The sequence below is a fragment of the Opisthorchis viverrini genome (genome assembly GCF_000715545.1).
Source record: "Opisthorchis viverrini unplaced genomic scaffold opera_v5_29, whole genome shotgun sequence".
NCBI classification, from domain to species: domain Eukaryota; kingdom Metazoa; phylum Platyhelminthes; class Trematoda; order Opisthorchiida; family Opisthorchiidae; genus Opisthorchis; species Opisthorchis viverrini.
Window position 1 is genome coordinate 807038 of NW_008751685.1, and position 15207 is coordinate 822244.

A 15207-nucleotide genomic window follows, 5' to 3' on the forward strand; every position below is an offset into this window, starting at 1 on the left:
GGCACCATTCGCAGCAGCCACAATTTGGATTGAGGTTGCAGTCATTGACAAGCTGGTGTCACATGACAACAGCGACCTCAAAAAACAAGCACGTGATGCGGGATGGTACAACCGTCGAAATTTGCTAACCAATAACGGTAAAGCTTGGAACTTACGATCGCGTTTCCAGCTTGAATACGTGTACCGTCTCTGTGTGACTAGCTGCCACGAGAAATTGATTATTGAGGCTGAACGACAAGCAGCAAATTGAAACACACCTAAGGGAAGGGGAAACGAAGACAGTGGTAAATGAGCGAGGAGTCAGTTAGAAGTGGCATGACATGGAACCAGAATGCAATATTGGTATACAGACATAACCGATTACTCATTAAGTTGGTGCAAACTCTTTCCGAGCCCACGATCGGTTACGCCATTCCACTTTGGGTGGGCGCACTCCTCGAGTTTCCGCCAATCTTATGTTCTAACTGCTATGCCATCAGAAGCAAGCACGAGGGCTGGGATACTGCCAGATTGCCCAAGCTTAGACGGGAGAGGCACAGGCCGTGTTCGAACCGCGAACCTTCCCGTCAGTGAATTCGCGCTCTAACCACTGAGTCATCTCACTCCACTCCAGCTTATGTTCTCATTGAACCCATAGTGGTGTTTTCAGCAGAATCGCAAAGTTTTTGGTGAATCTATTCTTTCCCTCTGTTTCCAAACTAATAAGCATCAATCAGAATGATTAGAATGTAAGGAGACGGGACCTCCACCAAGTCATGTGCTGTTTGAATGTACGGGGAAGAGGGTGCTCGAAATTGTGAACTTCTCAGCCTGTGCCTGTCTAGCCTTTTTGGATCTATCTGGGAGAAAGAGACCGTCCCGGACAAGTGGGGTGGATCGATAGTAGTGCCCCTTTTCAAAAAGGGTACTCGCAGTGAATGTAGTAACCACAAAGGTGTCAGTCTGACTCCTGTTTTGACCAGGCTTCCGGCGTCACTGATTCTCCGTCGTCTTACGGTGGCACGTGAACCCTTGACTCGTGAGAATCAAGCGGGATTTCGACCGGGTAGAGGCTGCGTTGATCACATCTTCACACTCCGTCAGGTGTTAGAGCAACACCAAATGTACAGACGACATACAATCTTGGTATTCCTTGACTTCAAGGGTGCGTTCGATTCTGTCGATCGGTCAGTTCACTACACTTGCTCAATAGGGTGTGCCCCAGAAGTTTGTGAACACAATCCCATCCCTATATTCCCATACTTCTGGGCGGATGAGTGTATGGTGAGCTCTCCAAAAGTTGCTCGACAAAAAGTAGTGTCTGAGAAAGATGTCCACTCTATCCATTCCTGTTCAACTTCATCATTAATGAAATACTGATGCGAACGCTGGAAGGTCTTCAAAACTCCGGTGTTCAAATTGTTGCTGGTGAGAGCCTTGTCGATTTGGAGTACGCAGATGACATAGTCCTCATCTTAGAAGATCAAAGTGAAGCACAGACCCTTTTGAATAGACTGACCACCATCATATCATCTTCCGGAATGTGCTTAGCACTTTCAAAGTGCGAAGTCATGCCTCAGAACGGGCAGTCTGCGAATATACCCCTGGAGGTTGTGGAAAACCTTACATATCTCGGTAGTTGTATTAGCTCTGACGGAAGTGTGTCAGATGAAGTCAGTGCAAGAATCTCAAAGGTTCGAATCACGTTTGCTAATTTGCGTCACTTGAAGCGTCAAAAGGCATCTCACTAAATCTTAAAGGTCGTGCGTACCAGGCTACAGTAAGGTCTGTGTTGTTGTATGGGTGCGAGACATGGCCTCTGTGGACAGATGATGAGGCGTCTTCAGGTTTTTGACCTCCGATACCTCAGAAGTGTGGCTGGTTTGGGATGGCGTCAGCGTGTTAGTAACGAGGTGATTAGAAAACGGGTATTTGGTTGCGCGGCAGGTACTTCAATCAGCATCAGCGACTACGATGGCAAGGTCATGTGCTACGCATGCCGAAACACCATCTACCGAGACGAGTGTTGTTCTCCGTGCCTCCTTCAGAATGGCGCAAACCGCGAGGTGGACAGCGCATGCCTTGGGAGTGACCCCTTCCGTGCTTAGCTGGAGACGTTGCAAGAAATGGCAGCTAATCGATGTCAATCACGTCCGTGCTGTCAGTTTCTCTCCAGATTGTCTGATTGAGCGGTTAGAGGTGTAGGCAACTTAGAATGCTTGACATAGGCCAGAACGAGGTCCTCTCCCTCACGCAGTCTTGCTTCTTTTCACTCTAGGGCTTTAAATATAATTAGACGAACCTTATGGTTGTATGGCAGTGGAGCATCAGTGTCAACACTGATGTTGCTGTCTTTGATGATGATGTTGCCCCCTCAGAATGAACCTGTCCTCAATCGAAAATTCATTGTCGGGATAAGGGGTAAGAAGAACACGTATGAAGTGAAAGATGTTCATGGAAAATTGAAATAACTGTCAGTAAAACCGAAGCACAAATCGCTGACCTCCTCAGGAAGATCAAGGAAATTTCGATACTGTCCATCTTTTCACAAATGTACCGGCATCCGTGAGTTCTCGCCTCATCCTTGAGCGGCTGTAGGAAGATAATGTTCTAGGGAATGGCACTGTTCCTACAATGGATGGTGTTCGTGCGTGCGTGATCTGTAGATTTCATGTTCACATCAATCTCGTGTGGACAGTCTTCCTCCTGTTCTGCGACAATCTGGCAAGTGCACACCAAGGAGAAGCTCCCGTTAGGGCAAATCAGCAGTTCACACTCTTGACTGTGCCGGTATTTGAACTGTGAATGTCTGACATGAGAAGCTAATGTGGTCGAACCGCTCCACCGGCGCACGCGCGGCTGAGTTGTCACGCATGAGCTATGTGTGGACTCACCAGAATAACTGCGCCAAGAGAGAACAATAAACTCTTCAAACGAGAGTGAACAGTAACCCTAAGCTGAACCTGACCAACAAGTGGCAGGATGCGTGATGGAGCCACTGAACTCCTCGACCGGAGAAAATATTTTCACACTTTGGAGGAAAAATGCTGGTGAACCTTGGTAGATAGTGGTGGCGGCATGCCGATGGGAACAAAACGACAATGAATTCGTCAGGCGGGGCCCGGACTGGAAAAAGTTACATGCGGAGAGTGACGCATCCCCAAGGTCACCATCGGTACGACACGTCCGGAAGGCAGGTGCGTTGGCGGAGCTCACCAAACACGGCTTAGCAAACATAAGACCAGTGGAGAGGGGCCTGAAAGTGTTCACGACCTGAACACCGCCATTGGCTGTACAAAAAGAACGAGTGAACGACCATATTTGGCCATTTAGTCATCCTATATATTTACGCAGAAGCTCTGTAAGTTTCGCCCCGACAACACAGCCGTGTCGCGAGTCCTCTGTCTTCTACTAATCGCGTAGTCTGGCAGGCTCAGTGCAGGCGTAACCCAATAGACGGCCACCCACGATACAACAGAATTCCATCATTATCTCTATGTGTCTCACCCCAGTAGTAAGTGCTCCATGAAAAAGGAAACGGTGCTGCGATGGTTCTGAGGCCCGAAAATCACAATATTGACACAGAAGTTCACCGAAAACACTTTCGGTGCTTCACACCCAGCGCGAATGCGTGTGTGTGTGTGTGTGTATTAAGCAGATAGCAGTCATTCGGAATAGCGATTATGCTGATTAATACTTCCCATGAGAAAGAGAGGGAAAGTCGATTGGAAAACGCTTGGAACCGATCGATACCTCGGTGTATCGGAAATCTATCGATCGCTTTCTCAAACCTTTCTGAACGGGAGAAACATGGCCGCTTCATACCCTGAACTGAGCCAAAAAAGCACATTGGTTAAAACTCGTTCCGACGATCAATACGTCCTATCGAACAAATCTCGAGCCTTCTAAGCTACCAGAACTCTGTCAACCTGAAGGATTCGCTATCGTTCTTGGAACAATGCGCCGCCGTTCAGCTGTAGCACCCTTTCGGTGTCTAACTGCCACGCCACCCGAAGGTTGCACGAGGGCTGGGATACTGCCAGGTCGCCCAAGCCTAGACAGGAGAAGTCAGGTGGCAGAGGTCGGGTTCGAACCACAGACCTTCCGGTCAGTGAATTCGCGCTCTAACCACTTGGGACATCTCGCCCCCATGCGCGATACATTGTTGGACATCAACATCGTCATCATCATCACCATTGACAGCAACACCAGATGAGAACACTGGCGCTTCACTACCATACAAATGAGTGAATTTATTGGACGAAAATGAACAGAAATGTCCGTTTAAGAAACACCCTGTGGGCCAAATTGACTTGGAGGAGCCGCAATTGCTGCACCTTCAAGAGCAGATTGAATTTTTTCGAACTCAGCTGTGCTTTCAACACCGTAAGACTGTTTCATGGTTCGAGCAAAATTCAAGCATATTAAACAGATTGGAAGGGGCAGAGTTACCAAGGGCCTAGCAAGACTCATTCACTCACTAGGTCATTCAACCTACCAAGCGAATGAGGGAAATTTTGTCTAGCTAACCCGAGAACACCCAAGCTGACAGACTATTCCACTACACACAGTCACATTCAATAAAAACGCGACAATATCAGTCGCAACTTTGGCCTTAAGTGACCCCTCCTTTTTTCCGTTGACCTTGAGGTAGCTGTTCCAGCCCAAGCGAAGAAAAAAACTTTTCCCATATGTGTCCTTATTCGTCACACCTTCAGTTCCGTGTTGATGTATGAGACAGGCTCTCCGAGCAAATCGAAACTTCGCGAAGTGAAGCGGATTTTTTTTAATTTTGTGAGCGGTTAAGACAAGCAATTTGATTCAATGCAGGTGACCAGAACACACACACACACACACACACTAGGTCCATCCATGAGTCCATGACTTCCTCCAGATGAACTGGTTTCCTCTCATTTAGGACATGTAGATACGTGGTGATTTTCAGTGTCTAGTTGCCGTTGGTTCTCCGGTTGGCGGCGATCTGGTGGGTGACTGGGGGTGTCGAATTAGAATGGTTACCTTATTGGGCTTTCGTTGCTTTGTGATCGTGTGGTGGATCGACGTGAGCTGAGCTGACTGCAAAACCCGTGTACAGCAGCCGACGCATGATAGGACGACCTCAGATCCCGTTCGAGTGCATCGTCTACCACTGGCTGCTGAATCGAAGAATAGTAAAGTCATGCACCCCGGATGTACCATCTATGAAGACTCTCCGTTCAACTGCAAGAGACTCTGGAGACCGACTGAAGCCAAGGCCGGGATCATGATGGCTCTAACTGTGTTCATTTGAACATTAACACAATATGCATCCCAGTTCGAAGGGTAGTGTGGACCAGGTTAGCGCCAAACAGGGGCTCTTTAGGCAAAGGAATCAGGACGTTTTCGGTTCTTCTACAAACAGCGCCCCTGAAACAAGGTTCGTGTAAGTACGCAACAGGAAATTCAGATGAGTTTGAAATCCGAAACTGTAAGAATTTTTGATGTAAGATACGACTACTAGCCGATCTCAATGGTGCGCTCAAGTTACCAACTTCCATCTAGAGTCACATTAGACCTTCGGTTGCGTTGAGGTTTTGTTCAAACAGTGCAACGGGGTTGTATGATCGGTGTTGAAATTATAATCATAACGGTAAACACATTTAAGCGAGACCTGGTCCAGTCGCGCCCTCAATGGCGCTCGTTCATCAAAGCTATTGCCTTCCCAATCTCCCCGTTTGACAGCCCATTGACAGTGCTGGAGTTATGCACCAATATATCAGCTCCCGCCTCCAATGCGCAGCTACCTATCCCCCCCCCCCCAATCATCGGTGAACGAAACTGCGGCAGTTACAACCACCGTACGACGAGTACGCGGTTATTACAGCTGACAATGGTGATGAAGCGAGACCGACTCCCTGGGAGAGCTGAGATGTAAACCATTTGATACTCTCCAGGCTCCGGATATCCATTTCACAATACCATTACCGCATTAGCTTGTATGGACAGTTGAAGCGTATACGTACAGTCATTTCTATCCGGAGAAAAAACTTTTAGGACGTCAACAAATCGGTCCTCTGAGAGGTGTTTCAATGGTACACCACCTCTGAAAAGAAACGATCTTTGGCCGGGTCTTGGCACTTGTCTCTTCAGAAGTGGGAAACTATGGGAACGAATAGTGGGTAGCGTCCGTGACCTCAAAAATACTCATAAATCATTCAGCTGTAGCACTCTTTCTAAGCCTAACTGCCATGCCACCCGAAGGTTGCATGAGGACTGGGACCCTGCCAGGTTGCCCAAGCCTAAACAGGGGAATTCGAGAGACAGAGGTTGGGTTCGGACCACAGACCTTCCGGTCAGTAAATTCGCGCTCTAACCACTTGGACCACCTCGCCCCAAAATACTCACGAATTGAAGTAGGACCAAAAAGCCCGAAGATTTTCGGATCGAACTTAACTATGACATGCTGATCACTGGGTTCGGACAACTCGGTAGAATTTTAGACTTGGTGTGGAGATTTGGCTGCTTCGTTCACGGAGCCGATTTACCCCTTCACGGGAAAGAAAAATAACGAAAGTAAGCACTCAAATGAAGACAGACAGGTTAACCGACTTTCAGCTCAGAGAACTTGTTTATTTATTTAGTTAGTTGGCTCCGGTTAACAAAGAATTCTTTGTGCAAACTCTTTCCTACAGGGTGAAGCATTCCGGACTAACCTGCTCAGTCCTCGGCGGAATTCCATCAAACGATCCCCCTGAGGTATGGAAAACACACGAATGATCGTGCCTTTCTCCGATGCCGTGGCCAACAAATCACCTGCAGCATTGAAAGCTAAGGCTGCCAGAAGACCATCGTGAGCCGAAATCGAAGTCACATTCTACAAAACAAGGAGATGATTACTAGAAAACGAATGGAGTCGGTGGTCGAAATCGAAGTCACATTCTACAAAACAAGATGATTACTGGAAAACGAATGGAGTCGGTGGAAACGGTAGAAAAACGATGTCAGTAAAATGTGAATGAATGTTGTTCCATTCCTGTGGAAGAACGCTACGTTTAAGGGTGTTGGAAGTCAGATTATGTGGCCAACCATCCACAAATGGATAACGGTTAAGGGAGCCGTTATTGGTGAGGTCTAACTGCTCACCTACGCGGGTATTCCTGTCTTGAGTTGGAGTTACCAGGCAAAGCATGGATCAAGTAGTTTATCGTCTGACCTGCCGCGGCAGGCAGGTACAGTCAACAGTAGCTGATCGTCGAGTGAAACACATCTGCGAATATGCCAGGTGGGATCCTTCAGCCTTGTTGCAAATAATTCCGGAATTACAATGATCAACTAACTTACATCGCATGTGATCGGCCGGATGTCGGAGGTCGAGATCAAGGCGAAATCGATTTGAGTTCAATAGTCAGCCATATCCACGAATCCGTCTCACGTTACATTCTGATAACGTGCCCAAAGACAGACTGAATATCTAGAACGTTAGCAGTGCATGCGCTGTGCAAATGCTATGTTCGTATGCATTCTTTCATTTGCTCTGGACACTTGGTGTGCCCTAGGTGGTTGTTCCACTGTGACCGACAGAACGAGAGACGAGGTGGACAATTGAGAAGAGGTCCGGTCATTAGCTGAGAATCACCTTAACTATCTGTCGGATTGCACGAATCTTAGTGCAGCTCGGTTAACCAGACAATGCAGAGGTCTTGACAGGAAACGAGTATCCTGTGAACATGTGCAAGGCCAATCATTATCACCGATGACGGCAATATACCGGTAATACATCCTGGTGCCATGCAACCGCCATGCAAGCACTAGCGAGAAAAGCCTTAGTGAAGAGTGGAAACAACAGGGAAGGCGAAAGAAAGAAAGCGTTCAGCTGTAGCACCCTTCCGGTGCCTAACTGCCATGCCACCCGAAGGAAGCACGAGGGCTAGGATACTGCCAGGTTGCCCAAGCCTAGACAGGGGAAGTCGAGTGGCGGAGGTCGGATTCGAACCACGAACCTTCCGGTCAGTAACTTCGCGCTCTAACCACTTGGGCCATCTCGCCCAAGGCCAAGGACTTAGTGAGGACAAGCTTTATGTTCCCATGTGCTCCAGCAAGGCCTACCGATGACCCGTCAACAGGAATATTTCGCCGGACAAACACTTTCACTTTCTCCCATGGGGAAACATTGCCAAGAAAACCCAGTAACCAGAATCCTCCCATCGCGTGCCACAGAAGCGAAATGTCCCCTAAGAGCGGTTTGAAACTTGGGGCTAAACCAGTTCCACACCTACTTGTATGCACCCATATCGATGCAGCTGGAAACGTCTCACCGATTGAGACCATCAACCGTTTATGGATCTGAACAAAGAGCCTGAACATCGGACCCTTTCACGGTTCAGGTTCTCCCCAGCGAATCTCCTGAGGAGAACGATTCTGTGGCAGAAAAACGGCCAAAATACAATAGCCAAAAACACAGACTATTTAGATTTATAGACACAGGGATGATGATAACTGACATTGTTAGGCGGAATTCCACACGGATCCCTCTTTACCGCTCGCACTCGTGCTGCTACGACCGAGAAGTCCATCCCGCGCAAGATTGGCCGAGAATTCGGGACGCTTGCCGGTCTGGCATCAAGGCGAGATCCGATTGATCGAAAGTCTGGACTCAACAGCCAATCATGACCCAGTATGGGCCAAATGCCGATTGCCAATGGCGCATCCAGAACGCGTCAGAAATTCCTGAAAGTTATAACCGCCTACGCTATATATACGAAGCGTTGTACAACTGTTCCTGACTTCGTTTGGGGCATTAATATACTTTGTGCACCTTTGGTGGTTGTTTTTGACGTAAACGCTAGCTTGGGAGGCTCAGACCGAGAACTAAGCTGAGAGAAATACCATTACTACAGACATGAACATAGTTAATCAATCGGTCCAACTTACGCGGAAGTTCATCGCATCAAAGATATACACTGTGCCAACGCGATGCGAGCCCGGATAGGCCAGGTAACAATTATCTTCAGCCGATGACAGAGCAATTACGCCATTGCGGTTCGGTGGGGTCTCCTCCACTCGGTGGAGCATCTGCATGTCACGAAGGTTGTGAATGAATATTCCGTCTTCAACGCAAACCACGAGACGCTGAAACAAAGATTTAGAGTTTGTAAGACTTTCTTTCCTCATGATTGCACGGCAGTTAAAAACCAGCATGTTACTGATTTAGTTGTGTCAGTCCTAAGAGGAATTTCATGCGGCCAACGAGGTTAACACCAGTTGCAGGATGAAGGGAAAGCGCTCCGCTGGAAATTATTCATACCGTGAGGCATGCGTAAACTCTTCTGGTCACATAAGGTGAGTTGCACAGCCCTCAACTGGACTGCAACATGCAAGTTGACGGTTGTGAGATTCGCGTTACGGAAGGTTTGTTTGTAATAAGAACTGAATGAAATTTCGTTCGTAAAAATCAACTATCTTCCGGAGTGGGAGACACAACACTCAATTGGTGAACGTTGGAAATGTGCTTATTGTTTAATTCTTTAATTGTCCGACATGCAGCTGTAATTCAGGGGACAAGAGGAAGTAGTTCCGACCTCTGCCTCTTGACTCCCCCTTGTCAGGCCGGGGCGCCTTCGTGCAACCTTCGGGTGGCATGGAAGTTAGGCACTGAAACGGTGCTACAGTTGAACGAACAGTTCCATTTTTCAGAGTCTTGGGTTCATTGACAATGGGGGACTGCTATTAACCGGAACCGAAAGCCTGCGAAAGTTCAGCATAGATAGTGCGACACAGCAGCGTAACCTGTAGAGCCGGACCAACTCTCGAAGACAATGCAATGGGGCAATGCTTTGAACACATCCGTCAAGACCTAAAGCCCAGCGGCGTGGGACTCACGGGTCACTGTGGACAATATCAAGGAAAAACAACATATGTGGAGAAGCGACCTGAATAACTGTAAACAGACCGTCTACATGCGCATACAACTTCCTGACAACCGAAACCTCACTAGCTAACTTCTAAGGCAAAGACAACAAGGGATGTGCCAAGCTAGCTAGGCTAGCTTCATCTGTCCTAGAAACGCAGGATAACCTGCTGCTAAAGATGTGCAAAGTATGTCCCACCAAATGTTGGATTATCCGGAACAAAACAAGAAATGGGTCACAAGTCACGTTATCAAACCCGGTTGTACAACCTTAGTTTCACTCAGGCAGAGAATATACACCAAGTTTTTTTGACAGTCATCCTTATTTATCGGCAAACAGTGGACTACCAACAAATAAGCGATGACACATGCATTCAGGAAACATGTATCTCGCACCCACTGCCATATGGCAGACATGATAAGCAGGCGATTCACCCTACCTAGTAAGCAAATTACATACATTGCTTTGCCGGACTGTTTCGGGTGCTAGGTCAAGCTGGACGGATGGATGATCCATGGCTTGTTGATATTATGGAACCAATCTATGGACACACACCAGCCAACCATCCGTAGAAAAAGAATCGTTCAGCTGTAGCGCCCTTTCGGTGCTTGGCTGCCATGCCACCCGACGGTNCTGCCAAGTTGCCCAAGGCTAGACAAGGGAAGTCGAGAGGCAGAGGTCGGGTGCGAACCTTCCGGTCAGTTCGCTCGCGCTCTAACCACTTGAGCCATCTCGACCATTTGAGGATGAGGTTTTGTAAAGATGATAGTCCGAATACTGTCCAACTTTCACCCATGTTGGTACCTCCAGTCGTTGGACAAGTGACTGCGACCCCCAAATAACATGAGCTCGTCAATATCGAACCAACCACGTGACACGATCTGTGCGAATAAAGAACCAGGGGCGATATATTATGTCTAGGTTCCAGCTGACCAGCCACACGCAGATGAATGGCAGGCTGTGGATTATAATCAACCCCAGAGATTCACTTCACTTGCAGGACGAACTCCGGGGTTAAAAACTTTGAAATCTTTACATAACATACAAGATTAGGATGGAATGGTCGATCACAAACGCACTGCATTGCCAGTCAGTGTCAACCGAAACACATTTATGATGGTCAACTGGTAGTGCTGTAATTGCACTGAAAGCCGGGGACCTGGTTACCAACCGCAAATTCGTGGGGATGTCCAGTCGAGAATCGCTTCATAGATCCGACAACCATCGTTGTAGTGTGGGACGAAAATTCCCATCAGATTCAAGACGTTGCGCAAACTTCGCTTTATGAAAACACTACAGTAGAACGCTGCTCGACAGAGAGGTGAAGTCAGGAGCCTTGCTCTACAGAAATTGCTGTATGTGTGAACTACGCAGTTTGACTAAATATTTTCGCACATTCAACTAATCAGCAAAGTCTTTAGAAAGTTAGTTGCTGTAATCCAGAAGATCGCACCAAAGCGGACTGCAATCACTAGTATACCGCTGATCAGTAGGCAAAGTAGACTGTGGTCGCTGGTCGTTTCTGGTTGGACTAAAGATTCTAGGAACGTTTTGTCAACGGTTCCATTCCGTTATTATCTCATTATTCCCACTAGAAGCAGATGGTTTTGCGAAGACAAGTGATCTGCTGGAACGCCCAACTTTCGTACTAGGAAGCTTATTTTAATCTTGATAAACCAGCAGAGTGCACATATTGGATCAGTACAAATACAGAAAGTGATGTGCCACGTGATTCATTCTCTACACACAACTCGGTTCTTCACATGGAAGTGGTGTTAGATTTCGCCTGGACAATGTTGATGACGTCGTCCCAAATAAGGATGCAATCACATTTGTTCGCCAAACAGACTCCATTCAGACACTATTTTGTACAGTTTGACCTCCCACAGCCCACAGGAGCTAGAGATACCTCAACAGTTAAGGCGCGACACTGCAGACCTCAAAAATCCGTAGTTTCAATCAAACACTCTCTAGGTTTGGACGAACTGGCCTGGCCCTCGTGAATCATCCGAGTTGCACACCAGCTGTATGCACCGGAGTGCCACAGTTGAACCTTTTATACTGCCCACAAGAGTTCGATCGACCACACTAAGTCATCGGTCGAATCCCGCCGCAGGCCAAGGTTTCACCAACCGCGGCGCTCTCATCAGATGAACAAACGAAACTTCAGCTCATGCATGTTACTCCACCACCTACAAAGTAGAACAGAAAGGCGCCTTTCTATACGCTGTCTAGGACCACTGACACAACCCACTACATATGTAATAGGATAGCTGAGCATCGATTGTACCAGAAGATTAGATGTGTTTCGGATTGTCAACAGCTTGTGTATTGGGGGTGTCTCACCCCCAACCCCTCATAGTGCGAGGTGGATCACGTATGACTTGGGATAGGGCTGTGAAAGAGATGACGAACAGTTTGAGTGTCGTTCATGCAGTGCGCCCTCCAAGATGGGGTCCCCGTGGCCTCTTCTGCGCTTGGCTGGAGACATTGCAAGTAACGACGGCTGATCGATATCGGCGGCGTCCGTGTCGTCGGTTTCCTTCCAGATTGTCTTACTGAGCACTTGGAGGTGTAGGAACCTCAGAATGCTTGCACTAGGTCAGCACCAGGTCCCCTTTCTCACCAAAAATTTTTTCTCCTCTTTTCGTTCTCGAGGTTTTAAATATAGTTAGATAAACTTTATGGTTGTACGGCAATGAAGAACTAAGGTTGCTATCTCTGATGATGACGATGAAAGGCATACATATAGAACATTATACATCATCTCATATAGTTTCCAGTTTCGCACACTTCATTCCCCTAAACATTCGTAGCCTCCCCTGTAACACTGTTCTTATAAGCATTTCGTGTTGTTTGGTAATGCTGACGTGCCAGGAACGCCTAAGACCAAATTCATCCAATTGATGGAAACATCAGATCGATTTCCTGTTCAGGAGAAGTCATTCAAGGAACTGGAAGGTCGATAAAGAACTTTATGCGGAGCCAGGATTAAAAAGCTGGACGAAAAAAGAAGCGAGAAGTGTGTAATCTCATTACAAGCATAGACACTTATCAGCGGTGGATATAAACAATATAAATTGTCCCGCATTTCCCTGATGATCTAGAAAGGTCTGTTTATCTGCACAACCTAGCCGTCATACAATGCGTGGGGCGAAATGGCTCAATGGGTTAGAGCGTGAAGTTACTGACCGGAAGGTGCGTGGTTCGAACCCGACCTCTGCCTCTCGAATTCCCCTGTCTAAGCTTGCGCAACCTGTCAGTATCCCAGCCCTTCGGGGGGCACGGTAGCTAGACACCGGAACGGTGCTACAGCTGAACGATTTTCGATTTATACACGGGAACACGACCAAAACAAGTAAGTAAATTAAACTCACATGCTGGTTCAATTTCACTGCCAAAATTGTGAGTGTATATCGGTAGTGGCATATCAGCGTGTTGATTCGTGAATGCGACACCAACAGTTTGCGCATATCGTTTTGTGAGACCAGAGTCACCAGACTCCGATCGAAAAGTCGACCAACGATACATATGGGATCCCCGGCTAAAAAAATGGGCAAAGCGATCAGAAACGATTACTCGACGAAACGCTTACTCGTGGAAAATGTCTCGGTAACTTGATCGCCCAAAGTGGACAGCAGACTGTAGCCGCATTTGCTGCCTACGAGGATGGAGCTGTGTGGGATGAGGGAAGAATAAAACAGATAAGATGAGACGTGGATGGAGCGGACGCTGGCAGTCAACCAAGCAGTCGATCGATCGACAGCAACAGAGGAATAATCGCATGTGGAAAAAAGAGCAAACAAGTTACTGGAGTGAACCAATAATCGTAAATAATGAAAAATATAATACTGCCTTTTTAGACCAAACAGTATACCTCTTTCGCCGAGAAAATTGGGGGGGGGGGGGGGGGGGAGGCTGATAGTCTTGACTGGCAAGCACCGATGTCATGAAACTGTCCAAAACATCCTTCAGTGTTCGACTACTCTGAATGTTAAAGAAGACTGCCTTAGTTTCATCACATAGGCTTGGTATCTGAACTGAATGCGAACATTCGTACGTACTGAACTACATTATCAGCTGTTACAATAGTCTGATAGGTCTGACCACAATACTTCACTATAGTTTTTTCAGTTGCCTGACCGTATTCTGCAATTTGAACCGGCAAACAGTACGAGCATACCAAGTGGGACTCTTCAAAAATTACCTCGCTATTGCCACATTACGCACACAACACTAAAAGGATAAAATCAACTGCCATCCCACGTATTATACACTGAGTGGCGCTCGGACTAACGCGGCTTTTCTGAGTGGAGAGCGTCCCAAAACAGAATAAGATCAAAGCTCTAGTAACTAATTTGATATTGGCATCATGATGGCGTGAAGTCAGTGGATACATTTTAAGTAGATCGGAACTTGATAAGTACGGAAGGAAGTGCTTTTTAATCCAAGTTTATTGCTTACTCAGGTTTTCTAAAGACCCCAAGGTTGCTCTTATGTCTAACTGGTTAGTTGAAACTTCGGTTCAGTTGTTGTCATCATCATCATCGACAGCATGACACCAGTGTTCAACACCGATGCTTCACTGCCGTACAACCATGACTTATTTGAAAGCCTTATTGTGAAGAAAAGAGTAAAGGTGGATGGGGAAGGGACTTAGTGCTTAACACAATCATTCCGAGGTACCTATACCTCCAAACACTCATTCAGGCAATCTAGATATAAACTGACAACAAGAACGCCACTGACATCGGTTGGCAGCCATATATTGTAGTGTCTCAAACTAGGCACAGTGAGGATCACGCGGTCCCCATCCTGTAAGGCGAGTAGCACCGACAGCACCCGTTTCGTGATCTCCTTCATACTCCTCCGCCAAGTCAAGGGTTGGCCACCTCTCTGTTCACGCCACTCTGAGTTGGGAATGGAAAACAGCACTCTCTTCGGCAAACGATGGTTCGGCATACGTAACACATGTCCCAACCAACGCAGCTTCTGGTGCTGGACACATTCTTCAATGGAAGTACCCGTAACACAAACAAAAACACGCTTTCTAACTGCCTCGCCGACACCAACCCACACGAGCTACGGTTCTGAGACAACGATTGTCGAACACCTGAAGACGTCTCAGATCCGCTGCTCGAATAGGTCAAGTCTCACAGTCATACAACAAAACAGCCCGTACTGTAGCTTGATACACACGTCCTTTCAGATTCAGGGATAAACCATTCTGACGCCATAGGTGTCTCAAGTTAGCAAACGCGGCCCGAGCCTTGCAGATTCGTGCATTCACCTCATCTGTCACACTGCAGTCAGAACTAATACAACTTCCAAGATACGTAAA

General features: G+C 47.3%; 1 protein-coding gene across 1 annotated transcript in view; it reads right to left on the reverse strand.

Annotated features, from left to right (window-relative positions):
* Positions 1-15207, reverse strand: part of T265_02386 (hypothetical protein) — a gene marked incomplete at both ends in the record, with an annotated part of 35475 nt that overhangs the window by 11139 nt on the left and 9129 nt on the right. Inside the window, 6 exons of the mRNA XM_009166619.1 lie at positions 156-257; positions 6672-6832; positions 8890-9087; positions 13244-13410; positions 13462-13541; positions 14074-14102. Of these exons, the coding sequence (XP_009164883.1) occupies positions 156-257; positions 6672-6832; positions 8890-9087; positions 13244-13410; positions 13462-13541; positions 14074-14102 (737 nt within the window). The remainder of the gene's footprint in view (positions 1-155; positions 258-6671; positions 6833-8889; positions 9088-13243; positions 13411-13461; positions 13542-14073; positions 14103-15207) is intronic.